At 51.4% G+C, this 24,466-nt stretch overlaps 2 protein-coding genes across 7 annotated transcripts in view; one reads left to right on the forward strand and one right to left on the reverse strand.

Moving 5' to 3' along the window:
• The first annotated feature begins 235 nt into the window (after positions 1–235).
• Positions 236–3,447, forward strand: POMC (proopiomelanocortin). Its single transcript, XM_030857708.2, has 2 exons — positions 236–367; positions 2,625–3,447. Exons 1-2 carry the CDS (start codon positions 236–238, stop codon positions 3,279–3,281), a joined length of 789 nt encoding a protein of 262 aa, XP_030713568.1. The 3' UTR covers positions 3,282–3,447.
• Positions 3,448–5,616: 2,169 nt separating this feature from the next.
• EFR3B (EFR3 homolog B) overlaps positions 5,617–24,466 on the reverse strand; it is an 88,089-nt gene continuing 69,239 nt past the window's right edge. For all 6 annotated transcript variants that reach the window (XM_060309083.1, XM_030858236.2, XM_060309081.1 and 3 more), the window contains 11 exons: positions 22,454–22,626; positions 21,856–21,931; positions 21,229–21,390; positions 19,674–19,805; positions 18,180–18,247; positions 16,934–17,061; positions 16,087–16,178; positions 12,869–12,917; positions 11,583–11,689; positions 10,210–10,259; positions 5,617–9,767 (listed from right to left, as the gene is read on the reverse strand). In XM_060309083.1, coding sequence (XP_060165066.1) covers positions 9,662–9,767; positions 10,210–10,259; positions 11,583–11,689; positions 12,869–12,917; positions 16,087–16,178; positions 16,934–17,061; positions 18,180–18,247; positions 19,674–19,805; positions 21,229–21,390; positions 21,856–21,931; positions 22,454–22,626 — 1,143 coding nt within the window. In that variant the 3' untranslated portion in view covers positions 5,617–9,661. The remainder of the gene's footprint in view (positions 9,768–10,209; positions 10,260–11,582; positions 11,690–12,868; positions 12,918–16,086; positions 16,179–16,933; positions 17,062–18,179; positions 18,248–19,673; positions 19,806–21,228; positions 21,391–21,855; positions 21,932–22,453; positions 22,627–24,466) is intronic.

The following is a 24,466-nucleotide window of genomic DNA, read 5'->3' on the forward strand; positions in this document are numbered from 1 at the left end:
AATTGTACATAGTTTCCCCAGGTCCCACTGCCCTCCTCTCTATCCCAACTCACACGACCACCCTGCACACCGCCTGCTCCTTGAGCTTGTCCTCGAAAGGCCTTGAGCTCCACAGATGAGTATATTGTTAATGTTGGCTCACGGTCCTTTCTGATGAGTGGCCAACATTGTTCTGCTCCTTGCAGGGGTCCCATTAATCTTGTTTGCCTCTGCAGAGTCTCAGCCTGCCTGGAAGATGCCGAGATTGTGCAGCACTTGTTCGGGCGTCCTGCTGCTGACCTTGCTGCTTCAGGCCTCCATGGAGGTGCATGGTTGGTGCCTGGAGAGCAGCCAGTGTCAGGACCTCACCACGGAAACTAACCTGCTGGTATGTGGGCTGTGGTCGCCATCTTGGTTTGGGTATCAGATGGGACTGAGGCTGGGACAGCACAAAGAAAGGGGTATGGGGAAGGGGAAATTCATTCCCAGAGATATGGGTAAGTCATCCAAGGGCAGGAATAGACCTCCAGAGTGAAGTCAGAATTGGGCCAAGGAAGGGAGGAAGCAGCTTCAGGGAGATGGGTCTGGTCTCCAAGTTCTGCTTGATTATCTTTACTTCCTGTCCTGTCTTCTTGTATAGAGACCCACTTCATTTAAGCTATTTAGAGACAGTGCCATTAAAGCAAACAATACTAACAATGATGATAACAATAATTGCTCCCTCAACTGATCCTATACTTTCAATCTTTTAGCCCCCAAATTATTCCTTTTTATTTTATTTTTTTTGCGGTACGCGGGCCTCTCACTGCTGCGGCCTCTCCCGTTGTGGAGCACAGGCTCCGGACGCGCAGGCTCAGCGGCCATGGCACACGGGCCCAGCAGCTCTGCGGCATGTGGGATCTTCCCGGACCGGGACACGAACCCGCGTCCCTTGCATCGGCAGGCGGACTCTCAACCACTGCACCATCAGGGAAGCCTCAAATTATTCCTTTTTAAATAACCTCATGTCACTTGACATTTCCATTCCATTTTTCTTCCCTTTCTATCTACTACAAGTTACAAAGCCAGGAAGGTAGTACTATAAACCATCTCTAGAGGGAGAAGGAAAAAACCCTTCAGCAGCCTTTCCAGAAGCATATAAAGGCCCTTTTTGCCAGGCTGGAACTCCCTCTAGGTCACCACAGTGTGTGTTTATATGTGTGTGTGTGTTTATGTGTGTGTGTGTGCGTGTGTGTATTTGTATTGGGAGGCATACATGAGAAACAATACCAAGTCAAGGCAAAAGACACACTGCTGGTGTCTGTGACTGAGTTCCATCCTTCTGCCTGTAGCTGCCTGGTGAGGGTGCAATGCATATCACTACATTCTGTGTATTTTGTCAGTAGAGAAGCTGAGTTTAGGTGAGGAGAGAGACTTTCTCAAAAACAGAGTAGGTTGCACGTGGAATATAAAATAGAAATAAAGAGCCTAGGGAATCCTGTGAGCTCTAGTTCAGAGACCCAAGAGACTCTTGACACCCATTGCACAGGCTCTTCCGTTGAGAGCTCACCAGGGAACGACCTCTGGCCGTGGTCAGGCCCATGGGTTCTAGTCCCAGCTCTGTCACCAATGGGCTGTGGAACCTTGCCAAGTTCCCTTCTCCTCTCTGAGAAATTGGGTGTCATTATGTGTCCAGGGGAGAGGAGTATGAGATAATTTTTGTTTTCCACTGTTAATATTCTGCAGTGTTATAATTCTAAATCCCTGGAGTATGAAATCCCCAACTCAACAGAGTGGGTGCGATCATTCTGTTCCCTCCTTTGTTGTTCCCAGTAACTAAAAACTCAAGGCTGCAGCCCCAAGGTCATTTTCCTAAGCAAATGTGTGCCACAGTTGTCCAGTTATAGGGAGAGGAGATACAGGCTCCATGACCCCTGCAATGGAAATAATCCTGACTTTCTACCCTTCCCTCCAGTCAGAAGGTGACAGGGAAGTGAGACACCTCTTCCCAAAGCTCACTGATTGAGGAAAGTATAGGATCAGCTCAGAAGACTTGAAAGTGCGTGCCAGATGGGTGTGGGAAAGTTTGGAGGGAGATGGCTAGGGGAGGGTATGAGGTAGGTTTGCAGACCACTGGGGTAAGGTGGAGGCATTATGGAAAATACAGGCCCTAGAAGCCTGGACTTCTTTTCCCACGTTGGGAGATTCTCTCCCAAATTTCAACCCGATGCCCTTCCCAGACCAAACTGAACCATGTTCATTTATTCAGGATTCACTAAGTGCCAACAACTACCACCCACCTGCCGTTTACTGATGAATTCCTATATATCTGGCTTATAAGGTTTAAGACGTTGACCCTGCCCACAAAGCTAGGGGACAAGTAAACCACCGAGTGGGACAGGATTTTGTTGTAGCTGCCAGGCAGGGGTACCAGGGGACAAACGAGGCGCTGCCCGAGCTGAGTCTCAGATGTCCGTGGGTGCCCAGAGGCGGGGGTGGGCAGACGTCCTCGGCAAGGAATCCACAGGGCACTGGGGCCGCTTGTGCGGCCCGCACGTGCGGAGGGAGCAGAGGCGCAGGTGCAGCTTGTCGGTGGTGAGGCCGCCGCGACGGGGGATGGGGGCCGCGGGGCGCGGGGTCCTGACGCGCTCGCCGCTCTCCAGCAGGCGTGCATCCGGGCCTGCAAGCCAGACCTCTCGGCCGAGACGCCCGTGTTCCCCGGCAACGGCGACGAGCAGCCGCTGACCGAGAACCCCCGGAAGTACGTCATGAGCCACTTCCGCTGGGATCGCTTTGGCCGCCGGAACAGCAGCAGCAGCGGCGGCGGCGCGGCCCAGAAGCGCGAGGAGGAGGGGGTGCCAGGGGGCGAAGGCCCGGGACCCCGCGGCGATGGCGCCGAGCCGGGCTCGCGCGAGGACAAGCGCTCCTACTCCATGGAGCACTTCCGCTGGGGCAAGCCGGTGGGCAAGAAGCGGCGCCCCGTGAAGGTGTACCCCAATGGCGCCGAGGACGAGTCGGCCGAGGCCTTCCCCCTTGAGTTCAAAAGGGAGCTGGCCGGGGAGCGGCCCGAGCCGGTGCGCGGCCCCGAGGCCCCGGCCGAGGGCGCAGCCGCCCGGGCCGAGCTGGAGTACGGCCTGGTGGCGGAGGCCGAGGCGGCCGAGAAGAAGGACGAGGGGCCGTATAAGATGGAGCACTTCCGCTGGGGCAGCCCGCCCAAGGACAAGCGCTACGGCGGTTTCATGATCTCCGAGAAGAGCCAGACGCCCCTGGTCACGCTGTTCAAAAACACCATCATCAAGAACGCCCACAAGAAGGGCCAGTGAGGGCGCAGTGGGCAGGGCTTCTCTCCCTGGGAAGTCGACCCCAAAGCCCCACCTCCTGCCCTCCTGCCGCCTCGCGGCCTGGGTGAGGCCTCGCCCAGGCGGTGATGGCGCCAGGCATTCCACCTTTTAAAGCTGTCTGTAGTTAGGAAATAAAACCTTTCAAGTTTCGCATCCGACTCTGACTTTGAGTATTGACTGGGCGAGTAAAATAAAAATGCATAGCCATCAAATAAAGAGGACACATATTGAAAGAGCGATAGTGGTTTCCATGTGACCAAGTGGTAGTATGTTTCATAGGATATAGTGGGAATGAAAAGAAAATGTATTTCCCACCCGTGACAAATGGGGCTTCAAGGGGTCAAATAGTTTGGGTGATGGCTCAGTATGGCTACATTTCCCACTCTCCATTGGATGGGGAAGGACTGCTCAGCTGGCTGATGTGTCAAGAGGCAGGATTCCTCCAAGTGACCCTGCTTCCCATCCAACTCCGTGGGCCAGCGGGAAGCCGATGAAGCCCAACCAAAACTGGGAGGACGCTCTGGGCTCAGGTGGCAAGCTGTGGTAATGCCTCCGTGAATCTAGCCATCTGGGACCTTGGGCAAGTTTCTGAACTTCTCCAAGATTTAGTTCTCTCATCTACTCCTTTCTTCCTTGCTACTGTGAGGGTTAATGAGAAAATGGATGGGATCATGTTATCACTGAGAGGCTAAATGTGAGAGCTGAAGGTTGGTATCAGTTCAGATTTGACTGCCTTATCAGACTACTCGCAGATATTCTCAAACACAGGGTCTCACCCACATAAACACACACCCATGGAGACACATCTGTCTAAATACAACACAAAATGCACAGATGCTTCTTCCAGTCCCTAGGGCTCAAGCCTTGAGGTGTGACTATCTTTTCCCCCTTGTCATGCCCAAGCTCTCTCCTCATGTCCAGCTGCAGCCTTCTCTTCATTCTCAGCGCTCGTGGCTCAGGCCTTAACTATCCTAACAGCTTCCTAACCAACTGGTGCCCTTGTCTCCAGTTGCCTTCTTCCCCAACCCATCGTACACATTCTTCATATTAATGTATACAAAATCTTGCTTTCTCCATATTCCCTAACTCGACACAAAACAATCGCCCCACCCCCACTCTTCCATCAATTCCAAACTACTGGGCACGGCACACACAAGGGCCCTTGTCCATCAGTTTCACTCTCCTTACCAAACCCCACTTCCCCTGGTCTTCTCACTCTTCTACCATCCTCCTCCACCCTCTGCCTGGAATTCCCCACCTTCCCCCTCCATTTTGAATGTTACCCTTTTTTCAACATGAGCCCAGGCTGAATTCCACTTCCACTGGGAAAGTTGGGATCTCTTGCAGCTGAACCTGCTCATTTTCAGGGTTTCTGCAGTCAGCCCCTCTGCATTGGGGGGGGGGGCATGCAGACCAGCTCAGATGGCAAGTTTCTTGCTGCACATGTCTTGTGCTTTTCTCTCAGGGAAACTCTAAGCTCCACAAGGGCAGAGGCCAGGGGTTGGGCTTCTCTTGTACGTCCCCATGATGTTTTCACGATGTTGGGGCCCCTGGTTTGCAGTCACACACATTTACAATCCACAAGAGACTCACAGACACTGATGCACAGAGATGCACATCTCCACATCAATTGCATCAGACATACCAGGGGATGATGCAGATCAAAGCCAGCTGGGGAACGCTTCTGTGTGGCACTTCCACATTTACTCCCATATATATATATATATATATATATATATATTTGGTACGTGGGCCTCTCACTGTTTTGGCCTCTCCCGTTGCAGAGCACAGGCTCTGGACGCACAGGCTCAGCGGCCATGGCCCACGGGCCCAGCCGCTCCGCGGCGTGTGGGATCTTCGCAGACCGGGGCACGAACCCACGTCCCCTGCATCGGCAGGCGGACTCTCAACCACTGCGCCACCAGGGAAGCCCTACTCCCATATTTTGATGATCTTAGAAGTTCACAATTAAAGAAAACTGGAATGCACCTGGGAAGTCCTGATGGAATCAGAAAGCCAGACTTTTAAGATAAAGTCTCCCTCAATGAGGGTTATATGAAATGGGGCTAGATTCTAGTCACTGTAATGAAGAAATGGCCCAGGGCTTCCCATCTGAGGATGCTCCTATGCTGGGAATCCTGGGCCTTGTGTTTACATCTTGGTAGCATCCTTTCCCTTACCCTCCTTCCTTTTGAGGCAAGTAAATAATGATAGGCGGGGGTGGCTAAATGTCAGTGATTAATACTGGTGGCATTTTCAGATCCTGTTTGCATCTCAAAAAACCATTTACTTTAAAGAAATCAAATAGACAACCGTGTGGTGACAACATTAACATTTATTTGAAAAGGGCATCATGAAGGCTCATTGGGAAATCACGACTAATAGTCCTAAAGAATAATCTTGCTAAGAGTCCTTCTTCCTACGTTCCACCCCCGCCCCCCCCCATCCTCCTTCCTATCCCTTAAACTAATTTGATTCAATGAGTTCAAAATACAGAAAACCGCCACAGGCACTAATTCTGCACTCACATATAAATACGTCAGCTATTATATACATACACTGTCAACTATGAACTACACTATACACACTTGCACGCGCACGGGCACACACACACTCAGCCAGGTCATGAACGTCTAAATGGACACAGACATGTCACAATGTATGTGTAATGCTGCAGCATTTGTGGATTTACAGCTCTGCTCTCCACAGGCCAGAATCAACAGCCATGGAGGAAGAGCTCAAAAGGGGAAAGTGATGGGCTGGGGTCCCAAGGGCTCCTGAAGGAGAAAAGACCTGGTCAACCTGGTTGGTGCTAAAGGAGAGCACGGAAAACAGGCCGCAGAGCCCCCTCCCACAGGCCTGTGTCCCCTCCCTACTTCCCCAGCTGGCAGGCCCCACCAAGACCATCCTTCGGCAGGCTTCAGCCCTAGGCTGGATTTGGGATACGGGGTATTTTAACTAGAAGATTTCTAGGCTTAGCGAGATGAAGAGGCAATACACTGCCCTAAGCCTTCTCCCCAGACATAAGGAAGGTGCCTCGTTTCAGCACAACTGCCTGCCAGGGTCTTTGGGTCTGGAGAAGTGGGCGTGGCCTGCTCAGAGGTGCCCACTTCCCTGTCTACCATCAAACTTACTATTCAGCCTGACAGCTCAGGTCTAGTCTTTTCCCACAGGCCCCAGCTGGCCAGCTGCCATTTCATGGTCATAAAGAGGAACTGGGAGAAAGTCTCACTTCTCAGTGAGACTCTCTGTACCCAGGTGAGAAGCCCCAGGGACAATGGAATAGCAACTGGAAGGTGTCATGACCCAAGGGCCCCTAGTGAAGCCAGGAGGTCTGGCCTTTGAGGAGTCTAAACAACTGCAAGGCTGTTCTGATTCTTAGGTCAGTTGAAACATATCCTCTGGGACTGAGAACACCCAGGGCAAAGGACAGTGCACCTGGGACCCCTGCACTCCAAGCACTTCACATGGTCCCAGCCCCACCTTTTCACTGCTCATCCATCTATGCTTATGCTTGAGGCGGAGGGCTGGACAGAGGGGAATGTCTGAGGACTTCTCTCCTTCTTCTTCTGACCCACTCAGGCTACTTCTCTGGGGAGGAGATGTGTAGCAGCCAAGAAATCACTTATTTCTACTTTTCAAAAAGAGGAAAATGGGAACAGGCACAGGCCATGGGGGACCACTTTGCAAGGAAAACCGTAAGGAGCCTCCAGGGTCACACTGGGGCTCTCCTCTCATCTGCTTCTTATGCATTTATGTGACGCAACCAAGTTCACTGAAATTCCAAGTATATCCATGCTACTGGGTTCTGTCAGCAGAGTGCTAACCGACCCTACCCCTTGCCCACGAGGAAGAGTCTTCAGCAGTTTTGGGGAGTGACTGGCTTGCGTGGCCTTGCTAACTGAAATTCACAACAGAGGGGGGAAAGCAAAAAGGGCTGGTTGCTTGACACGGTGACGCCAGCGGGCTTGGAAGGCAGGAAGAGTGGTGCTAGGCTGAAGGCTGGGGCACCCACCAAACTCTGCTTGCCTTCTCTCCCAGGGCTCGGGAGGGCAGGGGTGGGGTGAAGGAGGCTGCTTAATTTACCAGGTAATTGTTCCAGTTAATGTTCATCATGAACTTTCTGATTCTGAGGCATCTTTGGCCAGAATCCGTATTCTACTCCATGTCAGCAGGCAAGTTAATACTCTACTGAGTGTAAGTTTAAATTGAAACCGAGAAGGAGGGCACTCAAAATGTGGCCATGTCTCCAAAGGAAGCACATCTTTGCTATGTAGCGGTGACACAAAGAAAAAGCTGCTTCAGACAGAGGAAACAGCAGTGAAGTATATGAAGAATGGGAATCCTGCACCTTGTTTCTTCGATCTGTTCCCAGGGTGGGGATGAGGGAGAGACAGCTGATGGACATGTAGGTCTCTGGTTCTAGTGCTGGTTCTAGAAAGAGGCTCCAGGGAATGACTGCCAAGTCCCAGAACCAGGGCCCCAGGGCAGTGCTCAGGGTGCAGTTGCTATGGGGGTGGACCCTACAGTCAGAGAAGCACTAGAGAGAAACAGGGCTTCGCGTCAAAGCTGAGCAGGGAAGAAAGATGGGAAGATCCAGTGAGGAAAAGACATGTTTGTGGCTCAAGATTTACATTTTCTCTGAAGCTTCTTCCAAAGGTCATTTGTCTTCAAGTTTGTTTCTAGTTATTTTATTTTATTTATTTATTTATTTTTTTTCAGTACGCGGGCCTCTCACTGTTGTGGCCTCTCCCATTGCGGAGCGCAGGCTCCGGACGCGCAGGCTCAGCGTCCATGGCTCACGGGCCCAGCCGCTCCGCGGCATGTGGGATCTTCCCGGACCGGGGCACGAACCCGTGTCCCCTGCATCGGCAGGCGGACTCTCAACCGCTGCGCCACCAGGGAAGCCCTGTTTCTAGTTATTTTAAATTTGGTTTCTTAATAAAGAGATATTAAAGTAAAGAGAAATCTCAGTTCATGCCTGTAAAGTTGGGTTGAGTATTAGCCAAAAGCCATAGAGCAGAGCCAAAGGCTGTGGTGGAGGGGCGGGAGCCGGGCCCCCTCGGCCCTGTAGTCATGTAGACCCTCTGGAAGCCACAGGCCCACAGCACAGAGGCAGCAACCAAGGGGGGAAACTATAGGAACGAGGGTCAGGTAGCCCCCACACCCAACAAGATTATTGCACACGCAACAGGAGAGTTCCATGTGTTAAGATTCTCCTAATTTGGACAAATACACCTATCAGCCCTGATAATCAGGCTCTCACAGTGCATCTGTGCAGGGCCACGCACAGAGGTGTGACCCGAGGGTGTCCTGAGAAGACTGCCCTCCCCTTAGCAGAATCAGCCCGCTTCTGACCCCACCCCACGCTGCCGAAAATGGTACCCTCAAAAGGGGTTCCTTTGGGTCAAGAAATCTACTCACCCTCCCTCTTTTCAAGAGCAAATTCTCCAGGAAGGAATCATGTGACTATTCTCACCTTCCTGTGAGTCATATCAGCTCAGAAAAGTTATGGGAAGTTAGACTGGAAAAGAAGAAGGAAAGGGCTCTTCTTGGCCAGAGGGAGCTGCCTCAGGAAGAGGCCCAGGTGAGGTTCTGCCAGCTGCTCCTGGACAGGAGGCTGGCCCGTGCTTCTGCTCCCTGGCCCAGCCGGCCAGCCTGGGGACACGGGCTCCCTCTGTCAGCGGCCTGCTGCCCCCCACGGTGTCTCTACCCCAGCTTCCATTATACAAGCTCAGTATTAATTAACAATAGAAACAATTCACGAAGAGGCAATTGGCAGGGTGAGCAGGGGAGTGGAAAAGACACCAGAGACTTGAAGGCCTTTGGACCCTCAAATGGGGAAGGAGGAGGGGACACTCTGGAGGAGATCAGCGCCCCATCTTCCAGCTCTCACAGGCCACTGCTTTACGGGAGGAGCTGGCCTTGCCTCCTCCTGATTGCAGTCTACGGCTTCCTTTGACCAACTGTGTCTCTCTCTAGTTCCCTCCCGGGGGAATGGCAGCTGCACACCCACCCCCGTGAAAGCCCTTCACTTACTACACTAAGCAGGAGTTTCCTGGGACCTCAGCCTCTCTCTGGAGACCCCCAACGACTCCTGACCCCAGGATGACACAGAAGAGGAGACAAAGGGCACAGGTAGGATGCTTATTAGCCCCAGCGTGGCCAGATCTCCCTCAGGGAAGACAAAGAGGAAGCAGGGAGGCCGAGAGGGGGGCAGGGGGGCCCAGGGCTCCACCTTGCTTAGCTGTCCAAGGTGCTTTTTCTCTGAGATCCCAGTTAGATCTCCATGGTGTCGGGGTGGGCGTGAAGGCGAGCCCCTCCCTCAGGCCCCACCCCTCCGAGAAGCTGTGTCTTGGAATTCAGTATACGCACAGATCGGGAAACTTCATCTCATAGACGGGGATGGAGTGGCTCTGAGGCTGGCCATAGGCTGCAGTGATGGTCCCTGATGGGCTTGGTGGGGGCCTGGGACAGAAACACAAGGAGGGGAAAGGCATGAGGACAGTTCTGGGATCCCGCCCCGTGCAGCAGAGCAGCTGATTGAGGTTTCTCTTTGAATAGGGACCAGAGATTATGTCACTCCGTGGTTCCCAGGTTTCAAGTTGTTCTAGAATCTTCAGCTTGAAGTCAAGCTTTATTGCAAGCTCTACAGCGACTCTGTTGCTCTAGAAAGTACCAGCTTGTGACACTAGGACCCCCGGCTCTTTTCCAGGGTTCACTGAGCTGTCTCTTTCTCCCTTCAGTCTCTGTTTCCTTATCTGGGGAGACTTGGTGGCTGACTCCAGCCCTGGAGACAGAGGCTGGGGGCAGGGAGGGCTGAAGACAGGTGCAAGAGGAGGACTTGGGGGGAGGGGTACCTACACTGGGCCACAGAAGTGGGGATCCCCTGCCCAGGGCTGCCACTTACCGGATGGTGATTTCAAAGATCTGATTGAGTTTGCTCTGCAGCAGTGATGCCTAGACACAAACAGAGGGAAAGTGAGCCAGGGGTTGACTCCCAAGCCCCCCTGCCCACCATGCACTGAAAGTGCTGGGCAGTTGCGGCCTTAGGAAAGAAACCGGTGTGAGCTTGTTTCCAGCACTTATCTGTGGACCCTGGCGGTGGGTTCAGATCAGAAAGAGCCGCCCAGCAAAGGCCTGTCGGGGACAGCACAGAGGCCAGGAACCCCAGGAAGGACTTCAGCCAAAGTTCTGGAAGAGCCCTTAGCTCCTCCAAGTGGGGCAATAGGGCCTGCTGGGCAGAGTCAGGAGGCTCAGAGCTGGTTCCAGCTCTTTCCTTAACTCCCAAGGAGCAGTTGTACAAAGTTGGTGCATTAGGGAAGATGTTCTCTCTGGTCCCTTCCGGCTCCACCTAAGTCCACGTACACAGAGAGTGAGATTGTGCTCAACTCTGAGCTCACGAAATGAGCAGCCTCTACCTCTCAGGATGGAACTAGAGGTCAGCATAATATAGGCCCAGAAAAATCTATATTATACTTACATGTATTTTTATATATAATTTATGTATTTTTTATATATTACTATATATAATTATTATAATATATGAGAAGTTTATGTATATATATTTGAAATATATATAATAGAAAATTACACGTGTTTTTATTGAGAGGAAAAAGTACAATAAAATATAAGTTATTTGTAGACTTTGGATGTTTACAATTATGTTTCATTGTTACGAAGATGGACACTGGGGCTAACAAATCCTGGAATATCATTTTCAAGGAATGTTTGTGCTCTTCCCTTAGCCATCTACTCGTCTGGCACCCTCTCATTCAGATTTCTTTTCCAAGGCCAGGCCGTTCCATTCCACCTGCCGGGGTCCCCCAGTTGGAAGCGGGCCCTCTAGCAAACGCTGGCCATCTTTCCTGTGCCCTGGCCCCTTCCCCCATCACTCCATAATGTGACGACCCTAATGGCAACAAACTGGCAGAGTTGTCATGAGAAGGAGATAAGCTGATAAATATAAGATGCTCTGATGAACAGCAAGTGCTATTTCCGTTCCTGCTCTGATGATTATAATTATCATCATCTATCTATTTGGTACAGGAGATCCTGAGGTCAAGGTTTCTCCCTTATATGAAAACTGTGACCTCTGGAGGGGTGTATGACTAATAGCCTTAGGTTCATGGGAAAACAATGTAGTGCCAAGGCACTGTTGGGATCTAAACCCTAATTTCTGGATGACAACAGAACCAGGATCTCCTAGAAACTCAGTCCTGCCCTGGGCCCCCATCCAGTGTCCGTTTGATCCCGGGAGGGGCACCGTTACGTCTCACTTACCCGGGCCCCGCAATGCGCTGCAATCTCCTCAAAGGGCGCCTTCTGGAACTTCTCCACCACCTGTCGCCGCCGTTCACGTTCCTGCTCCTCGACGGCCACGCTGTCCACTGCGCCACAGAGAGCCAGGTCAGCCCTCAGGTCCTACCCCAGTGATGCAGTCTGAGATTTCCCCCCAGATCTCCACTCTGCTGATGAGGGGCAGGGTAGCGTGGAGGGTGCGATGCCATCACTCAGCCCTGGGAGGGCTAGACCCTTTTCTGATTCTGCCTGAGGGCTCAGCCCCCTTCCTTGCCTAAGAGTTTGAAAACTAGTTGAGTGGACCCTTAAGTGGGGCTAAAGCCCCATGTAGCTGCATTGACACTGGGACTCTTAGACGGAAGTTCCTGGAACAGGAAGTACTCTGGGGGAATATGAAAAGGGACATCAACAGTGGAAAAGCCACAAAAGACAGCGAAGAACCCCTACGGCAGAGCAGTCGGAGGCCATTAAGTTTAAGGCTTCTGCGTATTCCTCTTGGTAGCCGAAATGAAAAAAAAAAAAAAGGAAGGGTATGAAATATGTTCATCATGCCCAGTTTAAGAAGGCAGAGCAGTGGGAACATTTAGAAAGTGTACCATCAATGACAACAAAGATAAAGACTTGTTATCAGTTACCGGAAAAATTCTCTAATTCGGGATACTTCATTGCCCAATAATCTAGACGAGGTAATACTGCATTTTAAAATCTATTGCCATGATTAAATAAATATTAATAGGATTTGTTCTTAATGGCTTTCACTAAGAACTTTTTCAACTTTTTCTTTTGTATCACACTCCACCAAAAAATTGTCAAGGTATTTATACACATTAAAATTGCAGGTGGGAGGGAGGGAGACGCAAAAGGGAAGAGACGTGGGAACATATGTATAACTGATTCACTTTGTTATAACCAGAAACTAACACACCATTGTAAAGCAACTATACTCCAATAAAGATGTTAAAAAAATAAAAAATAAAATTGCTTTTTACTTGTCTGATTGGCTGTAACCCTCAACTGACCACTTTTAATGGCAGCAGTCAGTAGAAAAAGGGTTCCTGGCATAGGACATGGACACCCCCCCAACCCGTTAAGAGAGGGGGACTTTTAATTGCAGCTTCAGTAGTTGTGAAGAGTTTAGAGGAAGCCACCAGCCTCTCCCCTCACACCTGTGTGAATCACACTTGCGAGGGCAGCAGACAGCTGCACACACCCACACACCTCTCCAGGACCCAGCCCTGTGATCCCCTCCCTGGGGGGCTCCCACTTACCAATGGCCTTCTTCAGCGTCTCATAGGTGATCTCCTCGGCAGGCACGCGCTGAGGGAGAGGGAACAGAAGTGCTCAGAAAGGGGGAGGGGGGAGCGGGGGTGGGGGGAGGCAGCCTTGGCTTCCTCAGTTACCTGGCAGCCACTTCACTTCTCAGAAGAATGTCCTGAAGGGAGAAACTCCCTGAGGACACCCACATTCTCACTAGGGTCTCTGGAAGCTGCCTGAGCAGGCACAGAGCCTCCAACTGAAGGAGAGCAGGGAGAGAGAGAGGAGGGGAGGCTACTGCCTCATCAGTCACAAGTCTGGCCTGAAAGAACTCACTGGCCCCTCCCCCCCAGCCCCCCAGCGGGTCCTGTTAAGCTCCCTGGGAAGAAAACACTGTAATTCAAACAAATCTTCAGAGGACTTAACAGAAAATATTCGAAACAAGAGAAGGCAGTTAGCAAATATAATCTCATATGAAAATTTCAAGAACATTTTTTTTTTTTGGCGGCACGCGGGCCTCTCACTGTTGTGGCCTCTCCCGTTGCGGAGCACAGGCTCCGGACGCGCAGGCTTAGCGGCCATGGCTCACGGGCCCAGCAACTCCGCGGCATGTGGGATCTTCCTGGACCAGGGCACGAACCCGTGTCCCCTGCCTGCATCGGCAGGCGGACTCCTAACCACTGTGCCACCAGGGAAGCCCCTGACTAACATTTTTGAAGACTCCTGATATTAAATTATCCACCAAGGTGATGTGAGTATTCAGTAAAGGTAAGGCATACTGAGGTTGGTCCAAGGACCTGGGTCACAGGATCTCAGTGTCCTGGGAACCCATAAAAGGAGGTGGAAAATAATAAAACCCAAAGCAGGGTGTTCTATGGATGTGTGGCCTTAGGTCAGATGCTGAAAATTGTGAAGGAGGTTGGACTAAATTCCAGGAATTCCCCCCTAGACTGTGAGCTCCTTGAGGCAAGACCCATGATTTCTTCATATTCTATTAGTTAAATGTAATATTACATGAACGAGGCAGACACAGGAGAGAATGATTTCATTGATATAAAGCCCAAGAAGTGACATAAGCTGGGCTAGTGGCTCCCTCTGGGGAGGGGGTGCAGAGGCAGGGCTCCTGGAGGACAGCATTTTAGTCCCTGATCTGGGTGTGAGTGCATCCGTATATCCACTTTATACACTCAGACAATGCACTGAGCTTGGAATTCCATAAATGCTTGTTCGAGTAGGAATGGACAGAGTTGTAGGTCTGGGATAAAGTCATCCAACAAATATTAAGTGAGCACCAATTATGTGTAGGATTCTTGGCTAGTCACTTAGTTGAAATTGCAAAATGTATTACTATAGGAATGACACGCAAGAGAGCGCTATCATTCACTCTGAAGATTCATTCACTGTGAAGGTTCATCCTCTGTAGGTCTGTCTATCCACCCATCCATCCATCCGTCCATCCATCCACCCATCCACTGTCAGCACTGACCAACATCAGATATTCACGGGTAAAGTGACAGGAAACCATGTGGTGGTGGGAGAAAAAGGAAGACAGGTCACTGGGTAAAGGCAGGCAGAGAGGAGCTGATGGAGGAGATGGACCACAGGCTGGATGTTGATGAATGGGCGATTCAAGAACATAGAGGTGGAGAGGAAGGGTGATTCCGACATGGGATTTCACACTAGCAAAGACATGGAGGTGAATGAGATAGCATGGGGGAGACTGAGAGCAGACCAGCCAGAGAGGAGGGGAGATGAAATGAAATGGGAGGGCATCCCTGACTACAAATGGCTCTGAATGCCAGGCACTGGGCTTGGAATTTAACCAAACCAGCATTTATTGATCACCTGTTATGAGGCTGGCATTTGAGGCTACAGGGAGTTACCGTGAGATTCTGGAGGGGTGGGGGGGGCAAGGTGGGCTGGAAGTGGAAAGAAGTACAGCACGGCAGAAGGGTGGAGGCTCCCACACCCCTGCTTTCGATACCAAGCCATCCCCAGGCTAAGCTGACTCTCTGAGGGGGAGGAACCCATGATGCTGACCGAGGGGCCATGAGGGAGCAGGCAGCTGTGTACCCAGGTGAGCATTTCTCTTCCTTCTTCTGCTTCACTTTACTTATCAATTCCTGAGGGTCTCTCAACTCTCGGGAAGGAAGAATTACAACTATTGAGGGGATAGCAGTCAACTCACGCTGTGCTCCTAACACGTGAGGTTCCCATCCCTGCAGAGCTGGAAGGGCCTTGGAGGACCCCTGGCTCAACCTCATGTTGCTTCTCCAATTAGCCTGAGTCAGAGCTTCCTTCCTTCCATGGGAAGGTTCCAGACAAGCTTGGGAAAGCCCTGCCCTGGAGGTCTGCCCTAGTAACCGAGGAGCTGTTGGAATGGCTGAGGACACAGTTAGGGGGAGGCTTGACCTTTACCCCACTGACTTCTCCTTGCTCCAGGCCCATCTGGGGAAAGGCTGGGTGTCCAGGCTGTCCTGCACAGCTACTCCAGGCTGTCCATGCCCAGGGATCTCACAAGTCTCCTTGTCCCAGTCCCACCCAGATGTGCATCCTCCCTGCTTCTTGCTAAGGTTCCCCTGGGTCTCTGTCTCCATTAACTCCCTTAATTGGCAGTTACCATTTAAAACAAGGGTACCGCATCCTGAGGCTTCAGTTCCCTCGGGATGCCTTTCTCCCTCCTCACTGCCCCGCCCACATTTCTTTTTCATTTTAGTGAGTAAATTTGGTATTTCCACTAAAATTCTCTATTCCCCCTTACTTGTGGGTACACCTTCTTTATTTTCTGAGGTAGAAGCACTACCGCGCAAAAAAAAAAAAGCATTTTTCTTGACATATCTGGAAGAAACATTGTAAAAGCTATTCTTGCCCTCCTCTTTTCTGTGAGGCCTTCCAATTTCCAACATGGAGCACGTCCGCCTCCATCATGAACAGGGAATGACTACCAGCAAGGCTTTCAAGACTGACTTTTATAACATGCTCATGGGAGTGTATGGGGTGGGGGGGATTCGGTAATTTTTTCCAGATGGAAATGTCTAGGATACATATGATGAGAGTCAGTAAGAAAACAGGACTTACTTGAGAAATTTACTTTCTGTGCAACTTTAAATGTGTGGGGTGGCTAAGGGAGTCTAGATCGTGGAGTGTCTGACCACCTAGGAGGTAGGAAGAGTCCCCTCCCGGGAGGACGCTGAGCTTCACCAGGACAGTGGATCAAGAATGAGACGCTCACCTCCTCCTTCTCTGGGCTGTTCCTCGATTCTACCTCCACCTGCAGGGAAATGGTTTCTCCAATGCTCTTCCTCTTGGATAAGCGATCCTCATCTGGGAAAGGAGGATAGAGAAGCTGGAGTCCCCAGCCCCTGCAGAGCAAGCCAGGATCATGCCTCCAGCACCATCTCCCAACCCCCCTGCCTTTGCCTGGTCCACAGTCCTCGGAGGGCTCAGAGGGAGTTTATACGCTGGGGCTACAGCTGGAGTTTATGGAGGGCTGCGGGCCTTCACCGCCCATCTTAGGGTGGTGAGTTTTGCTTTTTAGGGCTAAGATTTTGAAATTACTGATGAGCACAAAGAAGCCGCTTATGACCAGAAAGCGTATCTCAACTTTCACAAGGGTCATCTGCTAACAGCACCAGCAGCTGTCATTTGCGTAGCATTTCCTACTACGGGCATCTGCCTCTACCCTCTAAGGCAGGTATTGCTAATATCCCTATTTTACAGTCAAGGCAACTGAGACTCAGGGATGCCAAGGGACTCGTCTAAGATTCTTCAGGAAGTAAGCTACAGAGAACTGGGTCTCAGACTCCACAGCCCATGTGTGCTCTTTCCGGCACCGTGGGGTCTCTCCCACGCACAGGCCAGGCTATCCCATGGGCCAGTTACTCCCAAGGACCCTGCACTGAAGAGGAGAGGTGGGAAAATCAAGGATCTCACCATGGATTTCCACTGTGTCTTTCAGCTCTTGTGTGACATCTAAGGTGCCATGGAAGGTGACCGAAGGACCCACAAGTCCCTTCCTTTCAGGCCCTGGCCAAGAAAAGCCAGAGGCAGGCTCGGAAGTCCTCAAGCAGGGCTCCTACCTGTCAGCTGAGGGATGTAGGGCAGGCAGAGCCTGTCTGCATTGTAACCACTGCCCCCCAGGACCTCACTGATGTTGCTCTGGCGGAAGAGAAGCTCAATCACCACTCCATCGACGTTTTGAGACAGCCTGGGAGACAAAGGAGGGAAGAGGCAGATGAGAACCATGGGGGACTAGAATGATTTCCTGATGACCTTCCTTATGTTTTTTTTTTTTTTTTTTTTTTTTTTTTGCGGTACGCGGGCCTCTCACTGTTGCGGCCTCTCCCGTTGCGGAGCACAGGCTCCAGACGCGCAGGCTCAGCGGCCACGGCTCACGGGCCCAGCCGCTCCGCGGCATGTGGGATCTTCCCGGACCGGGGCACGAACCCGTGTCCCCTGCATCGGCAGGCGGACTCTCAACCACTGCACCATCAGGAAAGCCCGACCTTCCTTAATTTTAAAAGTAATCCTCAAGGCAGTTCCCCGGTGGCCTAGTGGTTAGGATTCCCGGCTTTTACTGCCGTGGCCTGGGCTCAATCCCTGGTCGGGGAACTGAGATCCCTCAAGCCACGCGGCAAGGCTGGAAAAAAAAAAGTAACACTCATTATACAAAAGTGACAGAGGAGCAAAAGGAAAACAAGCCACCTACAGTCCCACGTTCCACATTCAGATTTTGTGCAGAGTCCCTCAGTCACACACATTTTTGCACACACACAGACATCCCCATGGCCCCCACTGCCCTGTTCTAGGATCTATTTTATTCACCTATTGTACAGTGAATATCTCACATGAACTATTCTTTAAAAACACTTTGGATGGGCTACCAGTTGTCTAGGGTGTGGATGGGCCACCATTTATAAAGCCATCCTCTATCGTGGGATATTTTGGTTTTTTCAGAATATCTTTCCCTTGAGTCCCTCTGATGCTGAGGTGATGTTGGCCCACACTGCAGGCTGAGAAGGCCACTTGGATTGGCGGCACTGTCTTGTCAAGAAGGACTCCTCCAGGATTTGTTCCCATGGGCTTGGTCAAAGTTCCCAGAGGCTGCATGCAGCCCGTATTCTACGGTACAACACGCTGAGATGGCTCAAGGCATGAATTATGGTCAGGTGAGGGGATCACACTTGACCCAGGACTTCTGGGTCATAGGCATAAGGTCCACTTTCTGCCCTTGAGCCCATAGAAGCCCAAGTCCCTGGCCTCAGACCATCCACTTCCTTGCTCAGCTGCTTGGGTTGTCCTTGAGCACGTCCTCAGTGTTCTCACCTGGGCCTCTCCACAAACACGTCCTCAGGGAGCATGTACGGAGCCTCTTTCTTCCTGCTCTCTATCACCTGAGGTTTGGGAGGAATCGTGAGAAAAGCTGGGTTCAGCAGGGAGAGGGAAATCCAAACAGGCCAGTGAAAGAGTTCCCACTCCCCTGAGCACTTCCTCCCTCCCACGAACCCCCTGGAAGAGCACCCATGGCTGGGCTTCTGAGGGAGAAACTCAGACCAACAGGGACCTCAGGGCAGCCTGTGAAGCCCAGGAGGACTGCTCAGGCTGTCTCCAGTGACACACATGCATTAAGTGTCCTCCAAAGGCAGGGGACTTAGCTCCCAAGAGAGTTCAGTTTCTTGCTCCTGTGTCCTATTCCTGTTTTCTGTTTAAATGCAAAAAAGGGAGCATAGGTCCCACTGTTCCCCAAACCCAGGTGCACTGCAAAAACACCCTGATGGAGAGTGACGTGGTGAGTTTCCCTCAGCATCCTTTGCAAATTTTTGACAAGAAAGCTGACAGTTATTAAGATGCTGAGAAGTGGGAGGACGCTTGGCATGAAAGTATGTGCAGGAGGTGAGGAAGCCATGATGCTACTATTTTTACTGAAGAGGATGTGGGGGCATTGCCTTTCCTGCCCTCCTGGATCAGCCCAAGGCTGGGAAGATCCTGCCTCATTCAGGGTGGTCTCTGGCACAGCAATACAGCACCTTCCTCCATGCCCACAGCCAGCCCAGGCCAGCTGAGACCTGAGCTTTCTTGTTTAGTTTTATTTTGTTTTGCTAGTGTATTTTAAAGTTAATCCTACGTATTATATCATTCTACCTATACATAGTTCAGTATGTCTTAAAATGCCTTTTTGCAACAACTGAGAACATTTGATTATAGACCGGGTATAAGGTAATACCAAGGCATAACCGATAATTTAATTAGGCATGTAAATAGCATAGCAATCAGGTAGAAAGGTGTCCATAATTTTTTGGACACACACTGATATATGCAGAGGTGAAACGACATGATAGTCAAGGTTTGTCTGAACACATTTCAGCAAAGAAAAAGAAAAGGAGACAGATGAAGCAAATGTGGACGAATCTTCATAACTGTTTAGTTCATGTGACAGCTGTGCAGATGTTCACTGCCCTACTTATATTGCTTTTGTGATATTTGAAAATTTTCATAACAAAAACTTTCCTTAAAGTAGCTTTAGTCCCAGATGACCTGAGAGATGTGGGTATGTGCGCTTCCGGGAGTGGGGGGAGCATAGAGGGGCCGGAAGTAGAGGAGGGCAGGTAGCAGGTTGGGAAGGGGTACAGGATACTGCCTGTGCCTGACCCTGCCCTGCTATGTCATGTCGTACAGGAGGAGTCACTACCGCTGAGAATCTCTCATCGTTAGTTCTCATGCCTAGACTAAGCACAGGGCTCATGCAATTAAGCAAAAGTTGTTCTGGGGAAACCCCAAGTCAAGGGCCTCCTGAGCTCTCAGGGTCATGAGGACACCAACCTCACGGATGTGCTGGCAGAAGGCAGGCACTGTCGTGAGTTGGCTGATGAGGTTCAGGTAGGCGGCACCCAGCGCGTAGAGGGCACAGCGGTTGTAAACAGGCAAGTTCTCTTCATTGACCTGGGCCACGTCCTGTGGCAACACAGAGGGAACAAACTATGCTGGTGCCCCACCCTCCAGCCACCCTCTACCAACCTCCTTTAGACGTGGCCCACTACTCAAGGCAAAGCCTTTTCTAGCATTTTCCCCGTAACTCCCTGGGGAACAGGGGTCGCCCTCATTAAAGCTGAAGCAAATGGTCCTTAGAACAATCCATGAGCTGGAGGCTCGTATCCTTGAGTGGAGAGGCGACGCCCTCAGGGCCCCGCTCTGCAGTTCCCGCTGTAGGGAGCTGGACTGTCCAAACCCTCATGAGTCCCACCTCCAGGAGGCCGTCACCTTCACCACAGACCCTGGATGATTCCTGGAGGACTGGATTGGCTTGCTAAGCTGGGTTCACATGTTAAACCGACAAAGCTGTGTGAGTCACTAAGGGATCGGGACACAAAGGAATCTCAGATTCTAGGATGAGGACGATCGGAGCATCTGGGTTGGCCTTGCAGGACTTAGCGCCATCAAGCAGGTGGCTGAAGAGTCTCCACCACACAATTCCAGGGTCGCCACCATTCAGGATACGATGCCCACCTAGCCTCGGGGCCCTGCTGACCCTGGCCTTTGAGGTCTGAAGGACCTGCCCCAATTCCCAGCATCCTGAGCAGTGGACTTCCACCCAGGCAGACCATGAAAGTCTAAAGCCCTATCTAGTGCCACGCTGGCTGCCTGAGAGTCACGAGGGGAGCTTGTTGAATCTCCAGATCCCCAAGCTTGGGGACAGAACTGGGATTATATATTTTTATTTATTTATTTATTTTTATTTTTATGTTTTGCGGTACGCGGGCCCCTCACTGCTGTGGCCTCTCCTGTTGCGGAGCACAGGCTCCGGACGTGCAGGCTCAGCGGCCGTGGCTCATGGGCCTAGCCGCTCCGCGGCATGTGGGATCTTCCCGGACCGGGACACGAACCCATGTCCCCTGCATCGGCAGGCGGACTCTCAACCACTGCACCACCAGGGAAGCCCTATATATTTTTAATAAGTGCTTAAGGCAATTCTGAAGCACAGCCAGGTTTGGGAACTAGGTAATCTTTAGACAAATGAGTTTGTATGGAGATCACTCCAGGCTTATGGGTACCCTCTTGGCAATCCTTGGAGTCTCATTCAGACCTTGCAAGAGACCCAGAATACTAGGGTGAAGGGATATTTTTGAAAGACCCTGTTTCCCAGGTCTCCTTTACTCTGAGGATGGGCCAAAGCCATGAATTCAGCATCGTTTGGTGGTCCCCAAATAGGACCACGGTTTGTGGTCTTCATGGAGGAATGGCCAACCAAGGGTGCAATACTCCTGGGCTCCAGAACAGGTGTTAAGCAGTGGCTACTTGGCTCTCTCACTAGTGCTTGGCCAAAACAGGTGCCTTCCCCCGATCCCAACCCCTATGTCCCGCCCACAGGGGGCCCCACCTGGACAGCCAGCACCAGGCGGATGAGGTCTACCACCACCTCCTCGTTGGCCAGCTCAATGCTGATGAGCGCCAGCAGGCCGTAGAGCGCCTCGTAGTGCTTCTGTATGTTCGTTTCCTCCTTACAGCTCAGGTAGATGTGTCTGTAGAGCTGCTGGGAGTGCTGGAGACGGGGACAAGGGTGGAGGCAAGGCCACGGCGGGCAGGGTGGGGACAGGAGGGGCAAGGAGAATGGGAAGAGCAGTCTGAAGGGGGCGATGCAGCTGTGTGTACCCCACCTCCGCCCTCAGGGACAGGATGCCTTTAAAGCAGACCCCAGTGGAATCGGGCAGTGCGGGAGTATGTGCTTAGGGAAGGTGGGCCCAGTGAAACCAGCAACAAAAGCTGCTGCCCAAATCCAGTTTTAGAACATAGTCAAGGGATGCTCCTCACTCTGGCTCGGTGATAAGTATGACCTGGGGGCTTGATCCCCTAGAGGGGTCGGCTGGTCATCCGGACTAAGCATAGTCAAAGAGGAGGAAGTGGGTTCTAGGGGCATGGCCAGTGGCGACTTGGGGGCTGGAAGACTGGGGTCCGCAGGGCCTGACCCACCCGGGGTTCACTGTGTCTTGAGGTCACGCTTGCTAACCTTCTTCATGAAGATGGTGTCCTGCCGGGAGCACTTGTCCACTTTCAGCTTCAGGACAGAGATGTCGCTGAGGGTACTGGGAGGGGACGTGAGGGGCCACCTCAGTCAGCCCTTGCGCGAGGCCAGCAGAGCTCACATGGTATCACTGGGCTCTATCCCAGTGTTGTTAGTTGTACCAATGCCTCCCTGTGTCCTCCTGCCCTGGTTCTTAGCCTGATCTCCACTTTCTCCCAAGTTCTCAAGCTCCTGTCTCTTTTTTCTTAAATACTGATCCAGATTACCCTCTTCCTCCCTTTCCTTCCTCCCTTTCAGCCCCCCAGTCTCAACTGATAACCCTGCATCCCCTTCTTTCCTCCCCACCTGAGAGCTCCCGTGGGTACCTGCTCTTTACCTCCCAAATCTCCCTCCCTTGCTTCACCAGGCACAAATGCCCCTTCAGTCTCTCCTTCCCTTGTAGGACCCCAGGGTCCATGTCCATGATTAGCTCCCTGGGGGGTTCCCACTGAAGATCTGAATCGTCTTCCCACCTGAGTGCGAGGTCCTAATGGGAGTCTCCTCCCCCATCACACACCAAATAGAGGGGAGACCCCAAGTTCACCTGATGGTGGAGAACTTGTGACGGTTGCCATGACGATCAATGAAACTGATGAGAATCTCTAGAACGAAGAGACGGATCTCTGCGTCCTCCATGAGGGCGGTGGAGAGAAGGCGGTCAAGGAAGTTGCTGGGCAGAGCTGACATCATGTTGTTGCACTGGAAGCCGGTGGATACCTGCAAGGGAGCCCAGGATCACGTGCTTACGAACGCCGGCCCTCCTGGCAGCAGTGAGGAGACTGAGGGGCAGTCGGCAGAATTTGGGTCTGAAGCATCCATCCTCTCTAAACATCTCCCAGCCCAGTTTCCCTGTCCTCCACCTTAGGCAGCTTTTGGGAACCCTCCAACATCTACCTAGGCAACCCGCCCAGCTCAGCTTAGCTAAGTGGATGGGGACAGTATGCAGGAACATTAAGTTACTAAAAGCAAGCAAAGGATGAGCCCTAGAAGAGAGCAAAAGCCAGGGAGCCTCTGAACCTAATGTTTCAGCCCATTAGGGCACAAATGGCGAACATTCACCATGAACACGCTTCATTAGAAGACGAACAGTCACAAAGAAGGAGAGACAGTGGAAGAACTTACAGCTGGGCTGAGGAATTAGAACCCACGGACATGGCAACAGCCGAGAGCACACACAGCATTTGCTTACATCTCTTCTAGCACGGCCATAATGAGGGTCTTCTGATTAAAGCCAGCAGGCGTAGAGACACCTCACCCATGATGGTGTCAAAGTAGTTAAAAGCCGCAAACCAGATTTACTGTTAAGTCCATATTGCAAAACAATGCCTTTGATGATTCAGCAGGCCCTTGAGGCTCTGGTAAAGCCTGGTGGCATCGGTAGTAAACGTCAATGTTCACTGAAGGGGGATGTATTTGAGTGTGCCCCAAACTGTCACCTTGGTAAGACGCAGGGTACAAATTAATGACGGTAAGCTCAGCAAAGAAATGGCAGGAGTACACAGACAAAGGAGGTACCAGATGTGGGCAGTGTCAGCACAAAAAACCTTTATAAAAATAGTGTGACGTGAAAGGTGTGGGCTGGAGAGAGGGGAGGGAGGGCGTGAGCGGGAGTGAGGCGGCTGTGCAGAGCGGCAAGGTTAGAACAGAGACGGGTCGAGGGGTCACATGGGGGGTCTACGGAGGGAAAGGGGACTGAGGACCTTCCAATTTCAGTCTGAGAAGTTTGAAATCTGGATGCACATCAATTAGAAACTGAGATTTACTCTTTAACAAGGAGCAACACGTGAAGAACAACATTTCTAGAAAATTCTTCCTGGTTGTATTTATGATAGGTGAGGAGGAGGGAGCAACTATAGAATAATCTAGTTCTGAGATGTCCAGAGTTTAGGCCAGGGTTGTGCCTTGGGAAGCTTGTTACAAATACAGATTCCAGGACCTCAGACTAATGGCTCAAAATCTCTAGGGAATCTATATGTTAAACAAGTTGGTCATAGGAACAGCATTTGAGAACAATAAATCTAGCCTCCAGTGATGGCTGCAAAGAAGGAAAGAAGACAAATGTAAAAAAATTGATAAAGCGGGGAATTCCCTGGCGGTCCAGTGGTTAGGGCTCGGCACTTTCACTGCCGGGGCCTGGGTTCGATCCCTAGTCAGGGAAATAAGATCCTGCAAGCTGCGTGGCCTGGCCAAAAATATTTTTTAAAAAAATTGAAAATTAAGTTAGATAAAAGAATTATGGCTATTATTTTTTTTTAAATGGATAAAGGGAAAGACAGTGGCTAGGGGACTGAGGTGGTCATAAGTACCAAGGGAGAAACAGGTGGAAGGGACCTGGGGAGATACTTGGAGGGAAAAAGGGCAGGAACCAATAGAGTCCACCTCAATACAGAGATAATGTTTGAGTGACAAGGCCATCAGTAGCTGAGAAGGTACCTTTGTGAAAGTTAGAAACAGGCATCCTGCCTGCTCTGGAAGACCCAGCCCTGTGGGTACCCAGCCTGGCTAGTGAGTGGAACACAGGTTGGATTTCAGCCCCCTACTCACCCCTTTGGCTGGG

The sequence above is a fragment of the Globicephala melas genome, chromosome 12, assembly GCF_963455315.2.
Source record: "Globicephala melas chromosome 12, mGloMel1.2, whole genome shotgun sequence".
In the NCBI taxonomy this organism is placed as follows: Eukaryota; Metazoa; Chordata; class Mammalia; order Artiodactyla; family Delphinidae; genus Globicephala; species Globicephala melas.